This window comes from Gallinula chloropus (assembly GCF_964237585.1).
Source record: "Gallinula chloropus genome assembly, chromosome: 4".
Lineage (NCBI taxonomy): Eukaryota > Metazoa > Chordata > Aves > Gruiformes > Rallidae > Gallinula > Gallinula chloropus.
This window is the reverse complement of record NC_140088.1, coordinates 33,718,557-33,744,483: the sequence shown is the minus strand read 5'-3', so window position 1 is coordinate 33,744,483 and position 25,927 is coordinate 33,718,557. Positions and strand designations below refer to the sequence as shown.

The following is a 25,927-nucleotide window of genomic DNA, read 5'->3' as shown; positions in this document are numbered from 1 at the left end:
AGCCACCAGGGCACACTGATGGCTCATGGTCAACCTGTCATCTACCAGGACCCCCAGGTCCTTCTCCACAGAGCTCTTCTCCAGCAGGTCATCCCCCAGCATGTACTGAAACGAACAGTTGTCCCTTCCCAGATGCAAGACACTACACTTGCTTTTATTGAACCTCATCTGGTTTCTCCCTGCCCAGCTCTCCAGCCTGTCCAAGTCCATATATTTTTCTTCTTATCTTTTTGTTCTTATCTATTCGTGTTTCAACTCACTTCTCGTCTTGATTACCATCTGTGGTTCTTCTATCTGTCTGTATAAATACGTGCATTCTCTCTCCCTCTAGCCTAGAGTTGTTTTGTTCACTATCTTTATCTTACTCAAAATGACTGACTGAAAACACACACCACTCTCACCCCCAAAGACAGTCCATAAGAGCAAAAAATGACTCTTGTAACTGCTGCCAGGCCTACACATTAGAACTGAACATCCACTTCCTGCTCTGCTTCAATTCCTCACTAAAAATGTGACTTCAAGCTGATGCAAAATGAAAATAATGAGATTCAAGTAAAGAAATTTTAAGCCCTAGATAAATGAATGCTCCAGAGAAACCCAGGATGATGGAGGAGAAAAAACCCCAAACCCTCAGAATCAGGCCCAGTACAGTTTCAAATTCCAAGGTAATTAGGCTTCCAGATGTGGCAGGGAACTCAGGAGAAAACAAAGTTCTTTTGAGAAAACAAATAACTTCTTTGTGCGTGCTTATTACCTTAAATTTAGGTACAAATCTGGCAAACTCCTGGTGCCAGTTGTTAAGAGTAGAGGCAGGTGAAATGATTAAAAAAGGTCCCCAGATGTTCTCTCTCTGGAATATACACATAAAAAAAGACACACAGAAGTTAATTGAGGGGGAGAAACACAGAGACATTTGATACAGCTTTACAAGTACTAAATGAGATTGGCTGTATGAGAGAGGGAGTTATAACGCAACATAACAAAACACAGCAGGTGATACAGATCTAATGTCTAACTAAGATATATCCCATAATAGCAAACCAGAACAACCACCACCGTTTCAATCTGGCTCGCTCTGTTGTTTCTGAAAGCTGTCACCTTTACATTACTAAGGGTCCCTGTAATTTTTTGGGCACTGGCAAGTTTTGCTTCATCACATCACTTTAGAACATCCTCTGGTGCCTAACCAAGTTGGGCCCTTTCTGTCTTGCTAGTTACAATCTGACCTGCAGAAGAGGCAGCCAGAAAAAGTAAAAGCCCTGGGTGTAAGCTTCCAAAAAATCTCAAGTTGCAGTGCAGCAGGAAGACAAGCCTCTCTCTTATCCCTTCCACACAGGCAAGCTCAAAAGCCTCTGGCTCTGTACACTCTTCCACTACTCTAGCTGATAACGAAACGCGCATGTAAATTTGGTAATTACTGCAGCTAGTTCTGCTCTTAGTACGACTTGGTTGATATCTCCTATTTAAGGCAAGTAACTGGATGCCAGTCAAGACTTTATTTTTCTTTTTTTTTTAAATAAAGATATCAATTTCTGCATAAAGTAGTAAACTCCTGTTGCCTCTTCCTTTTTTTCTTTGTTTGCTCTAGCACAGAATAACTATGCTTCCTGGAAAAAACCCAGATATGGAAATCCATGTTGATTGCCATGAAGGTCAGAATTTGACCTTCATTTCTACAAGTCTCTGATTTGTAAAAGTCATCGAACCATGAAGCCTACAACTTGTTCTCTCTTATCAGGCTTTCATGTTAAGTGCAAGATATTATTTTGTGAATAAATTAAAATTTCCTTTTTTTTTTTTACATACAGAGGTATTGTCCTGGTTTTGGTCAGGATGGAGTTAACTTCTTTTGTAGCAGCGGATGGAATGCTGTGTTTGGGAGTTAAAATGAAAGCAGCGCTGGTAACACCCTGATGTTTTTTAGTTGTGTCAAGTGGTCAAGGACTTTCTCAGCTCTTCATATTTCTCTATTCATGAGAAAGGAGGGGCGAACCCACGACAGGTGACCCAAACGGGCCAAAGAGAGTATTCCATGCCATGCTCAGTATAACGGGGGGCTGATGGGAGGAGGAGCGGGGCAGCTCCAGGACGCGCAGTTTTTGGGGGATGGTCGGGTTCCAGGATGGCTCTGGGTGGCACGGCCTGAGTTGTGGGTTCGGTGAGAAACTGCATTGTGTACCAACAGTTTCAAATATTTTTTGCTCTAAAGTCCTGTTAGCATTGTTATATTGTATCTTTCTGTTATCTTAGTAAACTATCCTCATCCCAACCCACGGGCTTTTGGGGTTGTTATTTGCCCCTTCCTTTTCCCTCCCTTTCCCTCACCCCCCCTCCTTCCCCTGCTCTTTTCCTTTAAAGAGCAGGCAGCTGCATGGATCTTGGCTCTCAGCTGGGGTAAAACCACGACAGGTATCTACACACAACCCCCTTTCAAAGGTGTAGTTTTAAAACAAAAGGAAAATGCCATAGCTAAACCCCCCTTTTAGGACATTTAAGCTTTACAATCTAGAATTCATTTCAAATGCGTGAAAAGCATGCATCTTCTATCAAGCATACTGACCAGGAATAAGCTATAATCCACCTACCTCAGCCAGATGTGCAAGGAGAGCAATACTTTGTACTGTTTTACCCAGACCCATTTCATCTGCCAGGATTCCATTGATGCCCTGCAAAGATCCAGAAATTAACACCTCCCAGTTTATGACCGTTTAATCCACGCAGGCCTAAGGACGGTTGTCACTGACTTGAGGGGAAGCAGCCCCTGTGTTATCAATTCTGAAACACCTTGTTGTCCTCTTACATCTTTCTGCTGTGAGATTATTTATCTTGACTGCACTTTCATTCATTTCTCAGCCTGTCTACACTTGGCGATCACACCGCCACCTGGGCAGGCTGGGACAAGGCTGCCTGCAGCCTGCCAGCTGAACAAAGCCTGAAACAGCGCGCAGCTCCGAGCAGCACAAGGTTCCTCAGTCTATAATGTACGTGATAAACAGTGTTATAAATGTCTGCATAAAGAATCTTGAACTTAACATCCCAAAGTTGTTATTTCCTAAATAATCAAGAAAACTGATTGATGGCTTATATCATACTTTCTTCTTCTAAAGACATTAGATATTTAGTATATGCAGTCCCTTTTTAAAACCATTATTTTTTTTAATCAAGTTTACTTTAACGACTTAAATAATCCTAGAAGTTTAAAAAATTTGCAAGATGTACTAAGATACCTGCTCATATAGGTTGGCCAGCCAATTCATGCCTTTCAGTTGGTAACCTTTCAGTTTTCCATTGAAAATAGTAGGCTGTGGAATATCTTCTCCTGCCCGGATAGATGGGTTTGCTAAACTGTAGCTCTCTCCAAAGCCAGTACCAGACTTGTTAGCAGCCCGTAAAGCAGCTGCCCGACTCTCCTTTGCATCTTCATCAAATGACCTGGTCTAAATAGGAAGAAGAAAGCACGCACAAGACGATGAGCATATTCGTTTATGAGCAAGTTGTATAGTAAAAGGCTTTACACAGGATGGCTGCTAGAACCTAACAGAAAACAAGCCTGTTGCTACTGCCCAAAGCTTAATATTCTGGCTTTCAAGCTAGTTAGCACAAAAAATGCAACAGACTTAAAGGAAAACCTGGCAGCCAGGATTCAACATGACTTGGCTACTATGAAAGATTCTCATCCTGTTGCCTTTACTAATTACTCTGCTTTCTCTTCTACTTCATGGATCCAAAAAAAAATACATACCCGGGCCTGATGAATTTGGTAAGCATCCTCAGCATTCTTCAGAGCTTGGGCCTTGTAATAGTTACTATCTGAAAACAACATCTCTGTGTTAGAGCTCTGCAGCAGTAACCACCCAAATTAACACACAGGTAAATTCCAGTGCTTTTTACACAGAACAGAAAGATTTTGTGCTTGAAAATTAAGTTTGCACGATAAGGTGCAGGGTTGAATAAATTTCAAAGCAGTGCACAGGAAGGATTGCAGATGAATTGCTTACCATAATCTTCTTGGGTGATGTTGACCACTACTCCGCCGCCGATATCAATCTGCCTTTGGGTAGAGCTGTCTTCCAGTTTGCGTAGGATTTCCTCCTGTATTCCATCATGTCCAATATCTCTTTTACGACTCATAAAATGGGCATATAATTCTGTTTGTGTGATCAGGAAGTTAAGTTTTCGCTGCTGCCTCTTAGCCTAAGAGAAGAGCATTTAGTCCGGTAATTTATCAACAATTAATCTAGATTAGCATTTTGTGATCTCATAATGCTAGTACATAAAAACACTGGTTGCACATAAAAACACCTATGTTTAAATATAAAATTTGTAAATTAGAAGTTCTTTTAAATTCAGTAATCATTGCAAAGAACACCATGCTTTCATTAAAAAAAATTAATTTTTTTTTTAAACTGAAAAATTGAAAGATTGACAAAAACAAACAAGATTTTAGAGGTCTATGGTAAAAAGAAGAGAATGGTTAAAAAACCTCTCACAACAACCTAACTCCAACATTCTGTTTCTTACTAGTAAAGAAAATTATAGTAGAACACGTGAAATGTATCACTAGGTACGAGGTACCACGGTCTGGGATTCAACAAGATGTTGCAGAAACTCTGTTCACTCTTAGGTTCCAGTTAAAAAAAATACCATAGTTAGAAGTTGTCTATTAATCTAAGTCAGCTGAAACCTTCACAAAATACTTATGTATTTGCCAGAATGCGAGGAACACAATAAATAAAAGCATAATTTCAGCATAAAACTAAACATAAGGTATTCTAAAGATTCAACTGTAGCTTATCACCACACATGTATGGTAACAACCATAAATCCACTGGAGAGCTTTGGCAAGATAGATTTTCCTTAAATTCAACCCTTATTACTCCGTAAGGGAGACCATGAAGCCATCAGTGCGCCAACAAAATCAGTCACAGAAAAATTCTGGGCCTCATATGTAAATCACGACATCAGTTTATAGCAGGAAATAAAAGAGGAAAAAAATGCTGTGTGAATGAAAAGGTAACTGCCTTCTGGCCTCAAATGATGTATAAACCATCACAAAAGCCTGGCCCTTAGTAAGACTGAGGTATGTATGTCTGTGAGACACTCTTGCTTGTCTTACCCCTTCCTCCATTTCATTCACTTGTAAAGAATTTACAGAATTTGAAAGCTTTTTTTAGAAGGATTATGTGAAGAATTTTAAGATGGCAGTAGAAACACGTGTAATACTGGTGAATCAGAACAACTAACTGAATTTCATTGCCTGGATTTAGAAACTCAAATTATCCAGTCATGTCTGTGTCCTCTCAATGGATTATCAGAAATCTGTGGTTTTGGTGTACCTCTCTCATCTCTTCATCCAGCTTGCGTTGCTCCAGAGCCTCCTTCTCAGCTCGTTTGCGATGTTCCTTTTCCACCTTCTCATACTTTTTCCAGTAGAGAAGCATCTCCTTGGTAAGTCGGCGTGCTCGTGGCAGAGTTTCCTTACAGTTTTTCTGGGCCTGGATAGCAGCTCGACGTACCTCCCTCATGCACTGATGGGCAAGCTAGAACAAAATGTAATTTTGGAAACAGTGGCAAGATGGGTAGATTTTCAAGAAAGCCAGCAATAAACACAAATTTTAATTACAACCAAGTCCGATCCTCCAGATACAGTAACACCATATTACTTTACTCAGCAATAACGCTTTGGAAAAGGCGTAAGAGAATGTGAACTTCCAAAAACCTCCTGAGGTGGTGGTGAAGACAAAACCTTAAGACAGTTTCAACATGTCATGGTGCTTAAAGGATGCTGGGTAGGTCCTTGAAAGGGACTCAGGAGACCAGACTTCGAGGCCTGCCTGCAACTCTGACTCATGTATTTGAGACACTTTCCTGTGGCACCCACGCTTTCTCCCTGTTTCAATAAGGCTGCTATAATAGCAGTATTGGTGGAATACAATCCTATTCACATGTTAATATGCTGATAAGCGGGGAAGTATCCTACAATTTTCCTACCATCTCATGAAGAAGCATAATACAATGTTATTCTTCATTTTAGTATAAATAATGCCATTGTCGTAGCAGTCAAGATTGCAGGGTTTGATGTTTGTGACAGGTTTTTTCCCCTCTCCACTAAAATTTGCACATCAACAATTCTAACACACAGATTTCATATGATTCACGAAACAAATCCAAAGAAAAAACAGTGCAATTCCAAAACCTCTAAGTCTGCTGCATCACTCATTGCCACGATGCAATTTGTGATACCCGCAGACACAACAATCACAGGCCACGTGCCTGGATTTCACAAGGAAAGCCGCTCTCTCCTAGGTAAGGAGGACTATAGGAGAGAACCTACCTACAGCGAAGTTTCTCAGTGTACACGTGCAGGTCCTGCTTCCTGCACCCCTCACAGAAACGCTCCCTTTCTCAAAGACGCATATACGGAGACGAAGATTTCCTACATCATCTTGTCTCTGACTGTTCTCAGCCCTATCTCTGACCACCTTTTCATTAGCCATATAAACGAATCAGACACTTGAGCGCAACACTTGAAAATGCTCAGAAAGCCATTACCAAGTGTTCCAGAAGTAAAGCCTTCTGGGCAGAAAAAATTACTGCCATGAGGAGATAAATTCCTTCTGCAAGCACTTAAACAGAAAATTGTTCCATTTTTAATCTCAACTCCTATATATATATATATTTATGTAAATTAACACATTTAATATTGCAAGATGCCTTTTGATTTAAGCAAAGATACTTAAACCAGCAAATTCTAGATGTCCAGTTCAAAACCCAGTCTTTCATTTATTGTATCAAAGATCTGTAAATTAACACAGTACAAACTAAATCTTATGAAAGCCTAAGATACCTCCTGGAAGAAAGTCATGTTGTGTGTTTCATCTGTTGCTTATGAAACGTGCCAAGATGACACATCTAAAGTGGAAATGGCTTATACTAAACGAGAGGTTACTTCTATACAGTGCTTTCTCCTATACTGCCCTGCTAGCAAAGTTGGTATGAGAAGAAACAGAAGAAACAAAGAGGCTACAGTCTGCTTACTACACCCACTACAAGTAACGGTATAAAACTAAACACCACTTACCTTTTTGCTGTTGGTTAGGAAAAGGTTGCGGGCCGAGGCTTTTTGTTTGTATGCCTATAAAAGAACACCATTCAAAAATCAGTTAAAGGGCAATAGCTTTGCAGTATTTCAGATGATTGCTATCCAGTCTTCAGACACACCACACCATCCTCAGCCACGCACGCTGTTGTGTAACTGGGTACAGAGTATTTTTTATTTTGATGGAAACAACTTTTCACCCTTAACAGGCAGATATACATAAATGTATTCCAACTCCTGAGGGAACCACGTAAAAACACCTCTTTTTTCAAGATCATGTCTTTAACTACTGCTGCTGCTGCAAAGCAGGGTTCTCCTATTCCACTGTTATCACTGAAGTAAACAACAGACATGTCCACCAATTCCCAAAGATGTTATGAATGAATGTAGATCTGATGCTCTTCACGTGATCAGAATCAGTCTTTCGAAAAAAATAAGATCTGTCATGCTTACATGCCTGGCATATAGATTCAGCAGGGATGCTGCAATAGCCACCACTCATTCAACTTCCTAGAATTCAAAGTCTGTTAACTGTGAGCTCCAAAACGCAGGGTGTAAGGTCCCTGCTCTGATCACATCTCAGAAAACTAGCGACAGTGAACCTGGTTTCCTTTTCAAACATGCCTGAAGCTCCTCCTCTGAATGATACAAACGTTTTCCTAGACTGTTTCTGATGTTTTTCAAAAAATACACAAGCTACAATGACTGAAACACTCCTTTCCTGAACTTTATGGAAAACCTAGACATTGGTTTGCTCTATGTTGCTATCCTGTAGATTAGCAGGGGTACCTGCGAGGGTTCACCGTGCTATTCATCGAGAAGGGCTGGACAGCCAATTGAGAGCAGTGGCAAAGCACTGCATGATCCACTTAGGTTATCATTGGTGATAAGACATTCAAACTACACTGCTTACGGATTACAAAGTATCGGTCTGGTCATCAATGACTACCAGAAAAATCAGGTCTTACTTCATGCTGTTTGTCCAAAGTGTTCACTCCCCACTATATTCTTTTTCTATTTCACTTGGTTGTATCACCATCATGGATCTAGTGCCATTAGTCAAGCTCACCTTTGGCAGCTCCTTTTTAACAATGCTAAGCCACACTTTCCGCCGACGTGCATTAAGTTGCTCAATTGTCATATGCTTTTTCTTGGACCCAGGTGGTGGTGTGTCATGAGAAAACTTGGCAAAAACTTTGGTCTGGTGATGGTGGCGTCGTGGTGACTCCTCTGAAGACAGTTCTTCATCCCGTCTCCTCTTTTTTTTTACTTTTTTCAACTTGCCTGCATGGCAACAATAATCAGAAACATCAATTTCTTCTTCTATTTCTGGGATACAATTGGTCTGGTATCTTTCCTGAGTAAAATACCCCACTCAATTTACATGTCAAAGTAACAAAAAACCCACAAAGTTATCCATGATTCCCAGTCCTGGTACCACCCATTTATAGTAGAGATTTCCTCATTACTTTGTAATGGAAAGATTTTTGTGCTTAAAAATAGAGTGGTGAAATGCAACTTTTCAATCCAAGGAAACATACTTTAGAAGAGTTAAAATGTCTGGGACCTGGTGCAATGTTCCTTGCTTTTAGGTAAAATTCTACTTAAAGACACGCAAAGGTAAGATGTTTTAAGGTAACAACATCAGCACTTTGTAGGGTAAGTCTCAAACCAAACTTCTCAGTAGCTGGAAGAGACTGTTATCATGTATTACGGACACCAGCTTTCAAAGGAAACTGATGCTGGTATCAGATATTAAAAATATTCTTTGAGAGCATACAAAATCATGGATGCTGCAAGATTAGTGGAGAAAAAATACCCACAGTTAAAGAAACTTGCAGAAAGATAGGAAGGAAGGAAGCCCAAAATAGCCCTCTTAAAAGACAACTCAAACTGAAGTACTTGCACTAGGGAGAATTCACCTTACGCTGACAGTTCATAGTCTTCTCTTCCTGCTTCCTTACAGATTTACAGCTGCTGCCAGCTCAATCAAGAAAGGAAACTCTACTTCCTGGCATACATGCATATGAGAAACGCCAGCTGAGAGGTTACAGAAGTAACTCTATTTTAACTCACACTGGACATCAATTCTGAGTTCCCTCTAATTTCCAGAAAACACTCTGTATCGTTGCTTGTTCACTAGAATTACAGACTCAATAACAACTGCATGAGGTACTGGGTAAGTTCTTAAACTCTTCAAGGAACTATTGTGTTTTCAAAAGAAATCCGAGTGAATGGACCACGATACACAACTGCATTTATGGATTCTGAAGCAATGAATGAAGCTATAAGGTCCTTCCAGCATAACTCTCAATCTAGATTCAGAGGTACACAAAGAAAATCTAAAGCCATGAACTCCCAACTCACATTCCTTCCCCACCCCCACCCCCACCCCCACCCCCAGCTTTCGAGAAGCCAGAAGGTAGAGCGTTTTCTGAAGGTTTTTCCTCTGATGGAACCGGGTATTTCTATGTAAAACCTCTAAGTCTCAAACATGTATGTTTATTCAAAGGAAATAATGTAGGAAAGAAGTGTAATCACAGCAGTCATTTAAAAACATATTTAAAATCACCTTTTAATTTTTTCTCTTCTTTAAACTTCTTTTTCTTGGGTCCTAGCAGGTGGCGCTGCTGCTCGTAGTAAGGATCATGTGTAGACAGCAGTCCTGCACTGTAGTACTGGTATTGCTGCAGCTGAAATGGATGCAAACGAGCACAATGATGGAAAACAGATATAGCAGATAACAGCAGGTACACAAATTCAGACCAGAAAACACACACTCCTCCATGCTTAGCACTATTATCAAGCACCATGCAGTGTCCAAAGTGAAAGTGTTACTCCTGAGGTGGTGTCCAAGTTCTACACATGGAGCCAAAGCCACCCAGTTAAGTAAGATGGGAAAGGTGAGCAGTGAAGCTTACACTTTCAAAACATACTGTTCCATCTTTTCCACATGCATGCTGGCCAGCAAGATGGCACATCACATGAAGTGGGCCAACTGACCTCCTATCAGTTTTTCCTCACACTCCCAAAACACATACATTACTGTATCATTTCAAAAGATACCAAACAACAGGTTTAAATAAGCATTTAAAAGATTTCCACATGGACAAATGTCTTGAACATTGAGATTATCAAGTAAAAATATAGCTGCTTCAGCATTTTCCCCCAAATTATCAAAAAAGTCAGTACATTCCAAGCATTATTCAACTAAAATATTAAAAAACTCTATCCAGGTTACGTAAAAGCAGAAAAATTAAACTATTTAAAACCTAAGCATACTATAAAGTTAATAAAGGACTTTCCAAAAGTAAGAACATCAGCATAAACAAACTTTTTTTGACAGATGCATTTCCCCCCCTCCCAACTGTTTACTGCTGATCTGACAATACCCTGGTTATTTTCACTGGAAATTATTTCCTACTGGCCTCTAAGTATTTGTGTAAGATCCAGCAGAAGTTATGAGCTGTGTAAGGACTGGGTGTATGAATATTTGTGTAGTTAATGTAATATTTCAAGAAGCTAACACAATCTTGGTTTACAACTTAACAAGTAAACAAAGGAACGAAGCGGACAAAGTCCTGTGTGTGAAAATATTGCTCCACTCTTCTGGAGAAATTGCAAAAGAATATGAAACAGGAACACAAATTATTATTTCAAACACATCCTCTGACAGCAGAATAGAATGACTTCCTTCATCTGAGACTACTTTCTGGAACGATTCAAATCGGCAATGAAAACAATTTCTGCAAAATCCCTTAAAATTTTAAGAAATACATTATTAGAATCAAAACTCATAGAATTTAGCCTAGTACTATGAAAAATGCAGCAATTTGGCAGATTCTTTTCATATAAGAGGGGGAAAAAGATAATATGAAAAGAACCCCTCTCCCCCCCAAATAAAATCAAGTAAAAACCCAAAGAATGACAGAAAACAATAAGGAAGAAAACTAGAAGCTCCCTTTTGAGAAGCAAATATAGTGCTTTAGGTTTAAATATATAAACTAAGTGCTGATCAACATTACTACCTGTATTATAATTTAACCCACAGCACCTCAGTTTTCATGTATGTTAACCAAATCTTGCATTCTAGCACCCTGTATTTGCTCTAGTGACTGGGACACAGCATTGTGGAAGCTATATGTGCCAATAATGACTACATAAATTAGCAGAAGATTCTCAGCCTAAGGTATCAACAGCTTTTCAGTCTGCACCTAATTATTTAAATAACCTTTGTCTGAAACTGATGTTAGATTGTTCTAGCCTGCCAAACAACAGGATATTTTCCAGTCCACAAAATATTATCGTTTTTCAGAAAAATGTAAGCGTGGTTAAAATAATGCATTTCAGTAAAAATTAAGGAAACATAAAAGTTATGGATTTTTACCTCTTTGTCTTTGCTATATTTACTCTGATGCAGTTTCTTATATTTGTGTAACCGCAGCATATTGTGAAGTTCCTCCCTTGAAAGAGAAAATTCTTCTTCCTCCTCTCCGTCCTCATCACTCGGTGAATCTGTGTCACTGGAGTCATCACTCAGAAGGATACTCTAAAAAGAATGAACAGAAACTAATTTAATAATCACACATCCCCATACCGAATTGTTCACTTATGCAAAGCACTCTTGAGCCTTTACCTAGAGTAAAGGGCTGCGGGCCTGGCCCAACAGCAACAATTTGCATTTACAAAGTGTCTTCCATCTGAAACACCTCAGACAGTGAAGGGACTTTTTGAGGCACAGGTTTGTGTAGCAGTCACTCCAATACACATTTTCTGATTTGGGAAAGGTAGTTTTCTGCTAGCCTAGTGATAGTTTAGTCATTTCAGAATCCAATTTGTCTGTTTGTGGTCTCAGAACACTCTTCAGCACTGAGACAATCCAGAATACCAGTAGGAGCATTTTGTGATGCCTCTCTGCCTTGTCCTGCTATTCTACTACTTTTTGCTGTATTACTCACACCAGGTTTGGCTCTCATCTGACCCACTGACAACCTGTTTTTCCTAACTAGGGAAGGCTACAGTGCAATGGACACACAAAGATGGCATAAAGCCACCATTCCGCTCTCTCCTTCCATCCTCATTTGGACCTTGTACTGAGTTCCTCTTAGAAACATTTTCAGCTGAACCACAAATGTCCGTTTAATGGATTTCATAATAGCTCATTTTAATTTGGACACTGTACTAAATTCCTTCACATTTCTGAATGTATATTCACTGTGAAATTTAACTAAAATGCTCCTACTCACCAGAATTGAAATGTCTACTGTCCATTTTGCTACACAATAAAAATGAAAGCCTCAAATCTGCCGAGCCTGTAACCCCAAAGTGTAATAAAATATCCATTGTCAACCCTCACAATCTCTTCTTTCTTTCCATGTCCAAGATTAGAAGTCTCTGTAGAATGCAACTTTTGCTTTGGTAAATGTTTTTTCTTAATGTAAGAAAAACAAAATTTCAAACTTCCTTTCTTTTAAGCAAGGGACACTAGTTCAGTTACGTAAAACAAATGCAGCAAAGCCAATATAGAATCCCAGACACAGATACAGACTGGGAGAAGAGCTTCTTGAGAGTAGCTCTGCTGAGAAGGACTTGGGGATTGTGGTGGATGAGAAGCTTGACATGAGCCAGCAGTGTGCTCTTGCAGCTCGCAAGGCCAATGGTATCCTGGGCTCCATCAGGAGAGGAGTAGCCAGCAGGGACAGGGAGGTGATTGTCCCTCTCTACTCTGCCCTCGTGAGGCCCCATCTGGAGTACTGTGTCCAGATCTGGGGCCCCCAATACAAGAAGGATGTGGAACTGTTGGAGAGGGTTCAGAGGAGGCCACAAAGATGATTAGAGGGCTGGAGCACCTGCCCTACAAAGAGAGGCTGAGGGAACTGGGCTTGTTCAGCCTGGAAAAGAAAAGGCTGCGGGGGACCTCATTGCAGCCTTCCAGTACCTGAAAGGAGCTTATAAGCAGAAGGGGATTCAACTTTTAAAAAGAGCAGATAATGGCAGGACAAGGGGGAATGGACTAAAGCTAAAGGAGGGAAGGTTTAGATTAGATATAGGGGGAAGTTTTTTACAGAAAGAGTGGTGAGATGCTGGAACAGGCTGCCCAGAGAGATAGTGGATTCCCCATCCCTGGAGGTGTTCAAGGCCAGGTTGGTTGGGGCCCTGGGCAGCCTTGTGTAGATCCAGGCCTGGAGGTTGGTGGCCCTGCCTGTGGCAGGGGGGTTGGAGCTCTATGATCCTTGGGGTCCCTTCCAACCCAGACCACTCTATGATTCTATGAATGCACCTGGAGCTGTCTTTTCAGCAACACAAAACACTACCACATCCCTCTATCAACCTTATGCCTCCCTTTCAGCGTGAGATTTTGCATCAGTTAAACTGCATGCCATGATTCAGGGGAGCTCTTAAAATGTCTTAGTCCAGCTTTCTGAGGTCTCAGTAGTACTGACCATGGAGATGAAAACAAACTTACTGTACACATACTGTAAACTCACTGTACTTGGAAAATGGACTTGTGATAATTTGCAACAACGCTCTGAACAGTGCTCAACTAATTTTCTTTTTGCCCTCTGCTTGCTCACATGTTTCTACACCATGATCTATGTCAGTCGACAAGATGGAATCACCATTGTCTACAGGGTGTTGACTGGGACTCCAACCACAGATTTCATAACAAGTCGATTTCTTTCCAATATTCTTACCTTCAGCCACTTTCTGCTCTTCTTCAGCTTGGAAAAATTGTACAAGCTCCCTTTCTCAGACTTTGGTTCTGTTTAGAGAAAAAATAAAGTTCTTAAAAAATAATGCTTTTCCCAGCTCAACCCAAAGAAAGCAGATTCAACCTATTGCATGCCTACCTGGCTGCAGTACTCCGTTCAGGGAATGAGTGTTCAGCATCCCAGAATTCCCTGCTCCAGAAGACTCTCCAAGCAAAGAGTTTGGAGGCTCTTCCTTAACTTGCATCAGGGGATCCCCAGACTGAGGCAGCAAAGGATTGTCATCCAATCCATCTTCACTTTCATCACTGCAAGAAGATAGGTAACATGGTGGCAACAAAAGGAAAATATTCAAAAGAGGAGATGTCTGTGCAACTTTCTTACAGGTAGTGTAAGGTCTGAGAATTGAGATCACTTCAGATGTAACTTTACACATCAGAAATACTGCTGTTAGTAATTTCCTGTTAATCCCTCAGCAGCAGTCAATCATCAGACCAGCCTGGTGATGCTATCACCTGGCACCTTCAGTCTTTAATTCGAGAAGCGTGAACTCAGCAAGAAACTATTATGAAGAAAAGCCAAAGCGCAGTATTGTCATCCTCAGCATCACTGAGGGTGCATATGTGAAAAATACAAAGCTGTATTTTTTTCCACTACTTACGTGGATCTTAATACATGCTTATCACCCATTACCCATACAGTTACCAGTTCTATAACTACAATTCTAAAATGTTAAAGAATTTAAGCATCACTTGCTTTGGGACAGAAACGTACCTGGATGACTTGCTACTCATTGCTACAGTTTACAAATTCCACATCTGACAACAGCCTCTGCATTTCAGTTATAGCTACCGGCCATGTCCCTGAAAAATCAACTTCTCCACCCTACTTTTTCCAGACCAAGAAATTTTTGCTGCTCAGCTATGAAAGCGCTTTAAAACATTGTGCTGATTTGTACCTGGGCTGGCAACACGATGAACTGTCAGTGTGAGCTAAGAGAATCACAGTGCAAAATCTTTAAAGAAGAGTTTATTATTAACAAGTAGCTAAGTTAATATGGTGTTGCCTGGAAGCAATATAATAAAAATGTCTTCCCTTGGTATTCCTAATGGAAAATAGGAAAGGTTCTGGTACCTAGATATATTCCTGTTAAAGATGGCAGATGTCTGTCGTAGAAACTGATCCAGTCGCAGAGCTTTCTCCAGATACTGCAGATAAAGGGGTTTTGCCAGCTCTGAGCAGCTGCCATCCTCCCTGGCACCCAGCTCCGAGGCCATAGAACAAACTTCTCATGCACGGGTGCCTCTGAACACACAGCTGTTAAGAAGAAACAACAGTGACCATCAGAACCTCTGAAAGGAACAAACTCAATGAGCAGGCAAAGCTACTGCACGCTACACCAAATGCTAATACTTCACAGAACAAACAAATGAGGGAGAGCTGGGCAAAAAGGTGGCAGTTATTAGTTACAATATTCAACACACAAAAATTCTCACTAAACTTTCCACCACATAGCCAAAACCTAGATTCTGAGTGCTCTGTGCTTATGGCTTGTTGGGATGCCGTTTGATAGGAACAGTTCTGCACTGACTGAGCACGATAATCCAAGCGGTGACACAGAAACACAAAGTGCAACGAAGCCAGTCCTGGAACATCCAAAGTAAACTTTCATCACTATTAAAGATAACATGTTTAACTCTGAACAAAGGGCAGCCATGTAGCACGAAAGCTGAATGAGAGCAATTAAATTATCATCCTTAAGTTGTACCACGTATATAAACCTACTCCAAAAAAGGAAGAACTACTGAACACAGTTTTCTTCTGTTGGATTTACCGTTGAGCTCACAGCTGCAGTTTACAGAATACTTGCAAGACTTCTCCTTTACTTTAAAGCAATACTACTCTTAGAGCACCCGGAACAGAGCTGTTACCTACTGAAAAACAAGCTACAAATACTTGACCAAAAAAGCTTCCATTCTGAAATTCAACTGTTACCTTTATTACAGAAGTAGTAACGCATCATCAGCAATTTACTACATACTTTTTGTATTTACAGACCTAGAAAATACAATCATAGAATGCTTTGTGTTGGAAAGGACACAGGGAAGATCCCCCAGTTCCAACCCCCTGCCATGGGCAGGGACACCCTCCACCAGTCCAGACTGCCCACAGCCCCATCCAACCTGGTCTTGAACCCTGCCAGGGAGGGGGCAGCCACAGGTTCTCTGGGCAGCCTGTGCCAGGGCCTCACTGCCCTCAGAGTAAAGAATTTCCTCCTAACACCTAATCTAAAGCTGCCCTTTCAGCTTGAAGCCACTGCCCCTTGCCCTATCACTGCACTCCCTGGTGAACAGTCCCTCTCCCACTTTTCCGGAGTAAAGTTTTGTCAACTAGAAAAAGTAGCTTGTCTGATATTCATTTTTAAAATTTGTTCTCAGGATTTTAGATTCATAAAAAGCCAAACACCATGACTGCCATTTGCATAATACAGACTTTATAAAAACATTTTATTGCTGTCAACTGCAATTTTATTTTTCTTCAATTACAGAAGATACCATTATTGTTATAATAATAATAATAATAATGTGAAAGATAATTTTAAAATATTTCCAGAGTCACACTTGTTACTGTATAAAGAAGTGGTGTCAATACTCTAAATACTATAATATTTAGTAATAAATAAATGCCTTGGGCTTTTGCTTTAGTTAATTGTTCTTTCAAAGTATTATTCTGATTTCGATCACTTGTTCAAAATACTACAAAACCTGAAGCAAACATCACAGTAATTTACTGCAAAGCATTTTATGGTTGTTCAATTATTAAATTGTTAGCAACTAAATTGTTTTAAGCTTACAAAAGTGACAATACAGATTGAGTATCTGGTCTTTAAATTGTCTCTTTATTTATAGAATAAAAATCAGCATTTTACTTTTTTCCAAGTCTTTTATCCTCAAAAATTACAGAACAAAGTTTTTAAAGTTACAGAACTGCTGTGGTTGAACAGCCACAAACTGTTTTGTTTCTTAACACACACCTTGCCTTGATGTAACAACTTTATCCATACAGAATAAACAACAGCATACAAGAAATTGATAGACAGGATAACAACCCTCATTTACACATTGGTTTTACACTAACGCCATCTAGGTTCAGCTTCCTATATGCTAGATCTTCATCCACCTGACAGCAATGGAACAACTGACCTCTGCTACCAAACACCCATTTCTAGGAGAGGTTAACAGACAGAACAAAGCACCTGAAATCTTTCCCTATGACAAAGGTATTAAGATTCATGTTTTCCATGAAACTTTCATTGCCATATGTTATATTGCTTCACAACCATCTGACAAAAGCCCACCCTTAAATCAAAAACTGTCTTCCAAGAGACAGGGCCATAGAGAAAAGTAAAGAGGTCAGAAAAACGAGTGGAAACATGAAACTTGCATCTTTGATTCAAGAAACCATTCAGGAGGTGATAGTAAAGGACACCAAGAAGGTGAAAGGACATAAAGAAGGTGGAAGATCAACAATAAAAATGATATACATTATAGGAGGAAAAGTCAATCCCTTGTTACCATACCAGAAAAGGTATGGTGATCCCTTTTATCACTCCAAAATGCATCCACCAACAAAAGCACGTTATGTTAACACTGCATTATTTTACTTTCCCAGTCAAAACATCATGTGCAACCATCGCTTAAGTATTTCAGTCAAAACCACACAGCATCTTTCACCTGTCTGCTCTTCGCAGAAAGCCTCCTTTCCAAAACTCAACCCTCCTTGAAGTCCTGCAGACAAGAAACATACCCCAAGGGGCAACAAAGCACAGAGTTTCATGTGGATTCGCCACCTCCGAGGAAGCTCACAAACCAAACATACTCCTCCTTTTGCACCCCAATGAGCCTTGCCCTCAAAAACTACACTAGCTTAACAGCAAAATAAAGGGGAAGAATGAAGACAGATCTGAGGTCAAGTTTTTAATTGCAGACAGCAAACAAGCCAGAGGCAAAGCAAACACAATCATATTCCTGATCTGAAATGAGTAACTGGACGCTTTCCTAGGTGCCCAGACACACTTGCCTAACCTCTGGTCCAAGTGGACCCAGCAGTTGGGATCAGTGCCTCTCCTCTGCTCTCAGCTGGCTCCACACTCATGCAGCTAAGGAGGCAACCCAGCAGAAAACTATTTCTTTACTTGTGTCCTGGTTTTGCCCCAGCTGAAACAAGGACAACTCGTAAGTAGTAAATGACCCTGTGAAAAGAAAATACTATGGATGTGTCCAGTAATTAGAAACCTCAGATATTGTCTCAGGAGTGGTTCACTGTTACTGCACAGAGCTCCCAGGCAAAGAGGAAAGCAAGTGGTAATACCCTCTGCCTGCAGCGACTGCAGTAACTGGAGAGAGGAGGTTGCGTTCTGTATTTTAACACGTTAATCCCCTTGCTGTGTACACCACGCTGAGTGTGCACACTTGGTACTCATCTCATCTGTACTTCTTTCAGACACTTACAGTCTTTAATACTACTTCCCAGACCAGGAAACCTTACATTTCTGCATTTAATAAAGTCCTCACGCTGACATGGTGTAAGTACTCTATGTACCCATGGAGAAAGAAGCTTTTGCTTGTCTTCCTATTTTAATTGCCCCAAGAGGCTCCAGTACATTCACAGTTAATTACTCTCCTCCTCAAAATAGTTAGCTGGCAGTATCCCCGCCTACCAAATAAACAAATACACACAGAGGAGAGCTTAACAATATTCTTAAACATATTAACAATGCCCAACACAAATTGCTTAGCCACTGAATGGAGCCCTCCATTTATTTATATGCTGACAGTCACATAGTGCTTCACTGCTAATCAAATAATAGGGGAAGCTAACTGACGGGTACTTCTTTATTCTGTTAATTCACTGAGTCCAACCCTCCTGCCAAAGCACAGGTCGCACAGGTCGGTGTCCAGATGGGTCTTGAGTATCTCCAGAGAAGGAGACTCCACAACCCTCCTGGGCAGCCTGTCCCAGGGCTCTGTCACCCTCACTGTGAAAGAGTTCCTGATCCCATTCTAGGTTTTGAGAAATGGTAAAAACTGCATGAACACTGAAGGGAGAAAGGATGGGAACAAGCCAGAGGTGGGCAACAGCCTGATCCACTACATTAGGTAGCAGTGCTCAGAATATCAACAAGACGTTGATTCAGTACATTTCCACGGTGACAACAATCATTCCACTTTTCTTCATCATTTTGTAAAGAAAACTATCCTTTTGCCTACTCAGTCTAAAGAAGACGGCAGAAACACAGATTTTTCAAAATGTTTTCATTACTGATGGTAACTTTTTAGGCCAATATGGCACAGGTAGCAAAATGACCAGATGCTGCAAAGCAATCCTACAGCCACCATGACTTTCTTGCTGATATACGCCAATTTTATGTTAACTACTGAGTTTGATACTGAAACTTACTTGTTTTGTTCCTTCATTTCTCTTAGAGTTATAGCAGTTTAGAAAATGAGCATTTGGAAATACATAGCTGCTGGGCTGCCTACCTGGCACTTTGAATCCTCTAACAGTCTCACTTAATCAGAAGCTCACACCGAAACCATTTAATTGCATTATGTGGCCCTTTCAATTATTAAAGGCACAAGTAAAGAAAATACCACCAGCAGGATCTTTTTATACACCCTCCTCCCCAGCAATTTCACACAAATAACCTTCATAGTTTTTTAAAAAAGAAAGATCTAAGTTCAGCTCTGAAGAAGCGTTCCTTATTCTGTTTTAAATCGCACTGCTTAGCTCAACTTTAGTGTAGGTGTGGGGTTTCTCCACTGTTTTTTCAAGTCTGCCCATTACAACCTCTAGCCAGTCAGTTATCACCCAACACTGGAGGGGAATCCTCCAAGGACATCCTCAGAGAGCACAGTTAGGTTTTATAACAAAGTTTTTAAGTTCTATACCCACCAACCCACGCCACCCAAACAGCAAAAAACACTACTCTTGTGAAGCAGCTCAGCTTTGAATGTGGATTCTCCCAGTTTAAACAAATAGCCACTGGTTATATCTGAATGAAGTCCAACAAGTTTTTGCTACCAGTATCAATTTAAAGCAGGAGAGCCATAAGTGGCCAGTGTGCAGTTTGGCACTTGTGCTTAGATGCAAGCTAGAAAGGATTTGTGTTGTACAGCTGTTTGAAACAGCAGGGGTTTTTTTCCTCTCCAGGAGTCTCTCACTTCTCTTTTTTCTTTTATTTTCCCCCTTTCAGCTGCTGGCATTTCTACATCTCAATGTAAAGCCCAGAAGTTTTTTTCTTCTCTTTATGCCTAACACTAACATCAAACATTACAGCAGATAATGATAACAACTACACACCTAGCTGAGTGCACAGACACAAACCCAAGCTACCGTGGAGGGATACGGTACAAGACAGCAGCTAACCCACCGTACTCCTCCTTAGCCTATGACAAATGCACAGCAAATTCGGGAGGTAAAGCTAAGGTGAGTGTGTGCACATGAAACGTTACCTGCTGGCAGGTGAGCACACTCATTGGTTCAGCTATTTGAGCCCACAAAAGCACACCAACAAAACGTTCAAATGGATGAAAATCTGACTTTATGGCTTTAGCCATGAAGCAGGATAAAAAACTGGAAGCAAGAATACAACCTTCTATGTGATCTTAGTTTCCTCACAATCATAGCAAAGTGCGGGAAAAAAACCCCAGAGAAACACATTTGGACACCAACTCATTAAGACAGATTTTCCAAACTCATACAAACACCTCAGATACTTTTCTTTCTTGAAGAAATTTACATTTGCGACACACAACTTGTCAGAATAGCAGAAGACTGTATAAGCTTCCCATACCAACATCTCCAGAATAACCCAACACAACCATATATATCCACAGACAAGATTAAGCCAAGATCTATATGGAAAACTTGTATTAGAACAGCGGTATCAGTTCGGTATGTTTGTGTCAGATTTCTTTGTAAGTATATAATCTCCAATACAATGGTGGTGACATAAAAGAAAAGCTCAAAGTGGTATTTTGTTGGGAGAATTACATGCTCTTCTCTCCGCTCCCACATTTTAGCTCGCTTTGATAAAATACATAGTTATACTGACAACCAGACTACACTATATGCCAGGTCTTAAAGCAAACCATAATCGCCACGTAGTCTTTTTATGGCAGTGTTTTAAATAGAACTTTGATACATAAGAGATTATTGCTTTAAAAAAAGCAGACGGGAGGGTATTTCATATGAACCCTAAGTCCTCAAGTCTCTACTAAACTCAAGCTGAATGAATAAATGTACATACAACTGAAGTGTGAGTTCACTCCTCCTCAGTGTGAAATTAAAAAGAAACCATTTTAAGTGCTTTTCTGAGTAATGAAATCTAGTTAAAACTATATACTGTCCTGCACACAGTACTTTGCTGTGTTGCTGTTGTGCTAATGTTTTATAGAGTTTTCCAAGGAACGAGGCGGCATTTCACACATCTCTGTTCCACCTTTTAACTGCTTTTAAATAGAGGGAAGAGCAGCCAGCAGGGCTCTGAATTTTCTAATTGCGAAATAAGTCACAGATAGGGCTAGTTTATGATCACTTAAAAAAAAAAAAAAAAGAAAAGCCATGCAGCTCTACAAAAACTTTATCAGCAGCATATCAGGTGAAGACCAGAATACTTCAAAATATATTGACCACAGAAGCTGGCATGTGACAGCTCTGCTTCCCTATTTGAACTAGCAGAAAAATGAATGGCAGCAAAACAAACCTATGTGATTGTTCAATTAGAGTAAGTCTTGTCCCAGAAGGGCAGTTAAAGGCATTTATGGAGACCTCTGACGACCCATCCGTAATCTCCGTGCTACCTAACAGTGCCAACTGTTCCCCTTGCCTACTACCACTGCTTCATCTCTCCTCTCCCTCCACACTCTACACACAAACTGTGTGGATGTTTCGATTTTGTTTGGTTTTCACTCCCTCCACCCCAGGCCACACAAAGGGAACTACATCTTGCTGCCTAAACGAATCCCCCAGCGTCTATCTCATCTTGCCAAGCTGCATGCTTACTACAGAATTTATAGTTTACTACGTTATACCCAAAAGGAACAAAACTTGCTTGCTTAAACAGTCAAGAAATGCAAGCCTGTACTTTAAGAAGTTGTAACAATATACGTGTGAGAGGTGGATTACAAGTGAATTACTGGGAATGGGAATTGGGAAGAGGCTCAACCTACAGTCCTATTTCTTGTCCTTCTTCCTCATCTTACCAATCCCTGGATGTCATGACACACTGCTATACAGGCACATTAAAGGAACGACACCACAGAAACACAGTATCTGGCCCGTGCGAATTCAAACACCAAAGAGAGGAGCGCTGGCTGCGCACATCAGGTGTGCCACGCAACTCCACGGAGCTGAGCGAGAACAGGACGCGCGTGAAGCGTGTTGCTATCAAAAAGGAACTTGCCTTGCACCATTTTCTTCACGCGGGGAGGAGAACAAGCTGAAGAAACCGATTACCACGACCCACGGCGCCACTGAGGGACACGGGCCGCTCCGGATCAGCGGCGGGGCAGCAAGAAGCGGGCGCGACGCGCGGTACCCACGGGAGAAACCGCACCGGGCCACGCGTCTGCAGCGGAACGGGACCGGCCCCTCTGGCACGGCGCGGAAGCCGCCTTTCCTGGCGCGCACGGTCACGGGTGCGCACACGGCCCCGGCTGCGCCTTCCCGCTCGCCGGGCGGGCGACCTTTCGCAGGCAACGGCGCGGACTCGGCAGGCGACAGCTTCGCGCAGGTGCCGGTCACTCTCCGGCCGGGTCCCTCTCCCCGCCCAGGCCTCTCAAAGAGCCCGGCAACGCCAGGCAGAACCAGACCGCAGGTCTCCGGCCTCGAACCGGCGGCGTTGCATCATGCCTGCCGCACGCACGCGGGGCTGCCCGGCCCGGCAGCGCCCTGAGGCCGCCCTCCGCCTTCGGGGGCGGCCGCGGGCAGGCCGAAGCTCCCACCCCGACACCTCTGCGCCCGGCGGCGGGGCGGGCACTGCCCGTAAACCCATGCGGTGCCACCGAGCCGCGGGAAGCGGCGGCCTCCCGCCGCCGGCTGCGCTCCCCGTGACGCGGCGCTCCCGGCTCACCCCCGCCCGCCACCTCCCGGGCCGGCTTCGCTGCTGCCCTCACCACGCTCGGCGCCCCCCCACAACCCCGCGTCCGTTCACCTTCCTCCCCCCCGCTGCCCCCCCCCGGCGCACGCGCCGCCGCCCCCCACGCGCAGGAGCGGCCGCAGGTGCACGGCGGCGCCCCCGCCCCACCCCCGCCCGGGCCCGCCGCCGCACGCGCGCGGCCGGGAGCGTGCCGCCACCCTCCCCTACCCCGCCCGCAGCCGCCCCGCTCCCCCTTCGCCTCCCCGGCACGTGGCGGGGGTCCCCCCGCGGCCGCTCCACGCGGGGGAGGGGCGGCTCCTACGCCGGTATATCGGGGCGCATCCGGCGGGCAGGGCGGGGAAGGGGCCTGTCCCTTTAAGAAGAGGCCCGGCTGCTGCTGCGGCCGCCGCCGAGCCGGGGGGTGAAGCCACGGCCTGACCGGGTGGGGTCCCGCTACCGCCTCTCGTAGCCCCGGCCCGGCGTGTCCTTGCTCGGTCGCCGCGGTGGCTCACCTGGGTAACGGGCCCGGCTTCGGCGCGGCGGCCGCGGCGACGGGGGGCTGGGGGTGTCTCCTGGGCTCGGTCCCCCGCTCGCTCCACCCGGCCTCTCGCCCCGCGTTGCCGGGGCTGGCGTTGCCTGTCTCCTGCCGCGGGGCGCTCTCGACTCCTGCCTCGCCAAGATGGCGCCCGCGCTGCTGCTGAGGAGGAGGCGGCGGCTGCGGGCGCTGGGACGGCGGCGGCGGCCACTTTCGCTCACTGAGAGGAGAGGAGCAGGGACACGGGGAGCCATGGCGGGGGGGAGGAGAGGCGCCATGGCCAGACCTGAACAATCGAACCTCGCATACTTCCCCGCAACCCCGGTCCCGCGCTTCGGCCCCGCCGCCCCGCTCGCGTCGCCGCGGCCGCCGCACAGACCCCGCGCCCGCACCGCGGGCGCTGTCCCCACACGGGGCCCGCGGGGAGCCAAATCCCATCGATGCGCTCCACCCGCCGATTGGTAGAGCCTGGCGGTGACGGAAACTGCCGAAGGGACTCGGCCGAAGCGGCCGGGTGAGCTAGCGAGTCTCGCGTGAGGCGGGGCGGGCTCTCGCGATGCCTGCGGCGGGAGGCGGATATGTGCCGGAAGTGACGCGCTCTCGCCCTTGAGCCGCCGGAAGAGCGGGGTGGGCATGAGCGGTTGGGGCTGCAGCCGGAGCTGTCGCACCGGGCGAGCTCAGGGCCGAGCGCCGCCAGGCCTCCCCCCTCCGCGGGGAGCTGCCCTTGGAGCCTTCCCGGCCGGGAGCACGGCCAGGCTGCCCCGCGCCCGAGGGGAGCGCTGGTGGTCAGGCAGCGCGGGAGGGCGGCGGTCCCACGCCCCCTCCGCCGTGCCCGGGGGAGGGCAGCGCCAGAGCTCCGGCCGAAACAGGGTTAACCCAGGGGAAGGAGGCTCTGTGACACCGGCACGGTGGGGCCGCCGGTGGGGGAGAAGGGGTGTCACCCTCTGCTGAGTAGGACATCATTAGCTCAGGTCACTTACTGCCCAGCGTTAGGGCTAAGCCCTACAGCATCCGAGCAGGCAGTAGGTACCACAGCTATGAGGAAGCAGAACTACTGCCACTGCCTGTAAGAGTAGCCTTTAACTAGTTACCCTACTGAACCTCAAGCAGCTATGACACTGCTCAGGAAGCACACATGGGCTTGTCACATGTCACTACCAGTGCCAGCACTGAGCCACAGCACAAGGCCCTACAGATCATTTAAGAAAGTTCTTTTCCCCATCTAAGGAAAGAGTGTTGGTCTTGTCCAAAGAGTAATGGCTATTCCCTTTATGCCATTTCCAAAAGAGAATAAGAGGAAAGCTACAGCTCTTGAGCTGTCCCTGGCTCAGAGGAGCCTCTGAGTTCCACATCCTATCTCACTGACACATGGTAACACATCACTGCTTAGAAGAACCTTGCTCCAGAGGAATGACACTACCTCCAGTGCTGCAAAGGAGTCCAGTCCACTGCCAGCACCTGTCCTGGCAGGCCAAATGAAACAATTTCCAAACACAAAGGTGTAAGACTTCAAACCTGGCTTTATTTTTCTGAAGGAACTATACAGTTTAGTTACAGAATACTGTTAAGGGCTTAAAAATGTAGAAAGTGTACTGACAAAGAGCAAACCTTGGAAGTTTTTCCTGCTGACTTTCCTGCCACTCCCAGAGGTGAGCGAGTCCTAGCTATAGTTCCTAGGAGGCCTAGTCAAATACTGCTGGTCTAGCACCCCTGTGGAGAGAAAAAACACACAACACACATTTCCCCTAACAATATTCAAGAGAAGTGCACAGATACACCCTCAGCACCTCATCACACCAGTTTACATCCAAAGAAAGCGAGCTCCAACAGGTATTGGTACACACACAAATGTATCCATTGCACCTTGGCCATTTGGAGCTTGAATCCCAGACAGCTCTTGGAAACCAGCCTGGGTGGGACCATGACTGTTACCTCTTCCATTCTTCCCTATTTCACATTGTTTGTCAGCATTCACCAATACTCAGTCTGAGTGAGAGGAAAGCCTTCTTTACACTCAAGCACCTGAATACCAGAAATACACAGGATTTTTTTTAATGCATTTAAACACATAAATGTCTATAGATTCAGACAAAAAGAGTTTTCAGTGGTCCTGTGCTTGCAAGTCAAATAGTGAAGCACCAAAGAAGCATTTGAAGACTCAGGCAGAGCCTGCATTCATTTTGTGATGTCATATAGAACCACACTATCTGTTGGAAGAACTTTACTTTTTACACTGGAAATAAACTGGTTTTACCTTTATTTCCTATTTTGCTTGCGTAGGAATGCTATACATATTTTAAATACATTTAACAGTTTCCCCCCCCCTCTTTACACACCCTTGTCTACAGATATGCCCCACTGGTGTAACAGCCTTCTCTACACAACTTTGATACAGCAGTGATGATAAACAAGTGGTGTCCAACATTAGGAGGAAGTTTTTC

The 25,927-nt window shown here is 43.7% G+C and overlaps 1 protein-coding gene across 1 annotated transcript in view; it reads right to left on the bottom strand.

Annotated features, from left to right (window-relative positions):
- INO80 (INO80 complex ATPase subunit) overlaps positions 1 to 23,742 on the bottom strand; it is a 67,729-nt gene extending 43,987 nt beyond the window's left edge. Inside the window, exons 1-14 of the mRNA XM_084262825.1 lie at positions 23,464 to 23,742; positions 14,944 to 15,126; positions 13,951 to 14,117; positions 13,795 to 13,862; positions 11,487 to 11,648; positions 9,672 to 9,792; positions 8,169 to 8,383; positions 7,082 to 7,135; positions 5,337 to 5,540; positions 3,999 to 4,194; positions 3,743 to 3,810; positions 3,228 to 3,437; positions 2,586 to 2,666; positions 755 to 850 (exon numbers count right to left, since the gene is read on the bottom strand). Of these exons, the coding sequence (XP_084118951.1) occupies positions 755 to 850; positions 2,586 to 2,666; positions 3,228 to 3,437; positions 3,743 to 3,810; positions 3,999 to 4,194; positions 5,337 to 5,540; positions 7,082 to 7,135; positions 8,169 to 8,383; positions 9,672 to 9,792; positions 11,487 to 11,648; positions 13,795 to 13,862; positions 13,951 to 14,117; positions 14,944 to 15,086 (1,785 nt within the window). The 5' untranslated portion in view covers positions 15,087 to 15,126; positions 23,464 to 23,742. The remainder of the gene's footprint in view (positions 1 to 754; positions 851 to 2,585; positions 2,667 to 3,227; positions 3,438 to 3,742; positions 3,811 to 3,998; positions 4,195 to 5,336; positions 5,541 to 7,081; positions 7,136 to 8,168; positions 8,384 to 9,671; positions 9,793 to 11,486; positions 11,649 to 13,794; positions 13,863 to 13,950; positions 14,118 to 14,943; positions 15,127 to 23,463) is intronic.
- Positions 23,743 to 25,927: the final 2,185 nt, after the last annotated feature.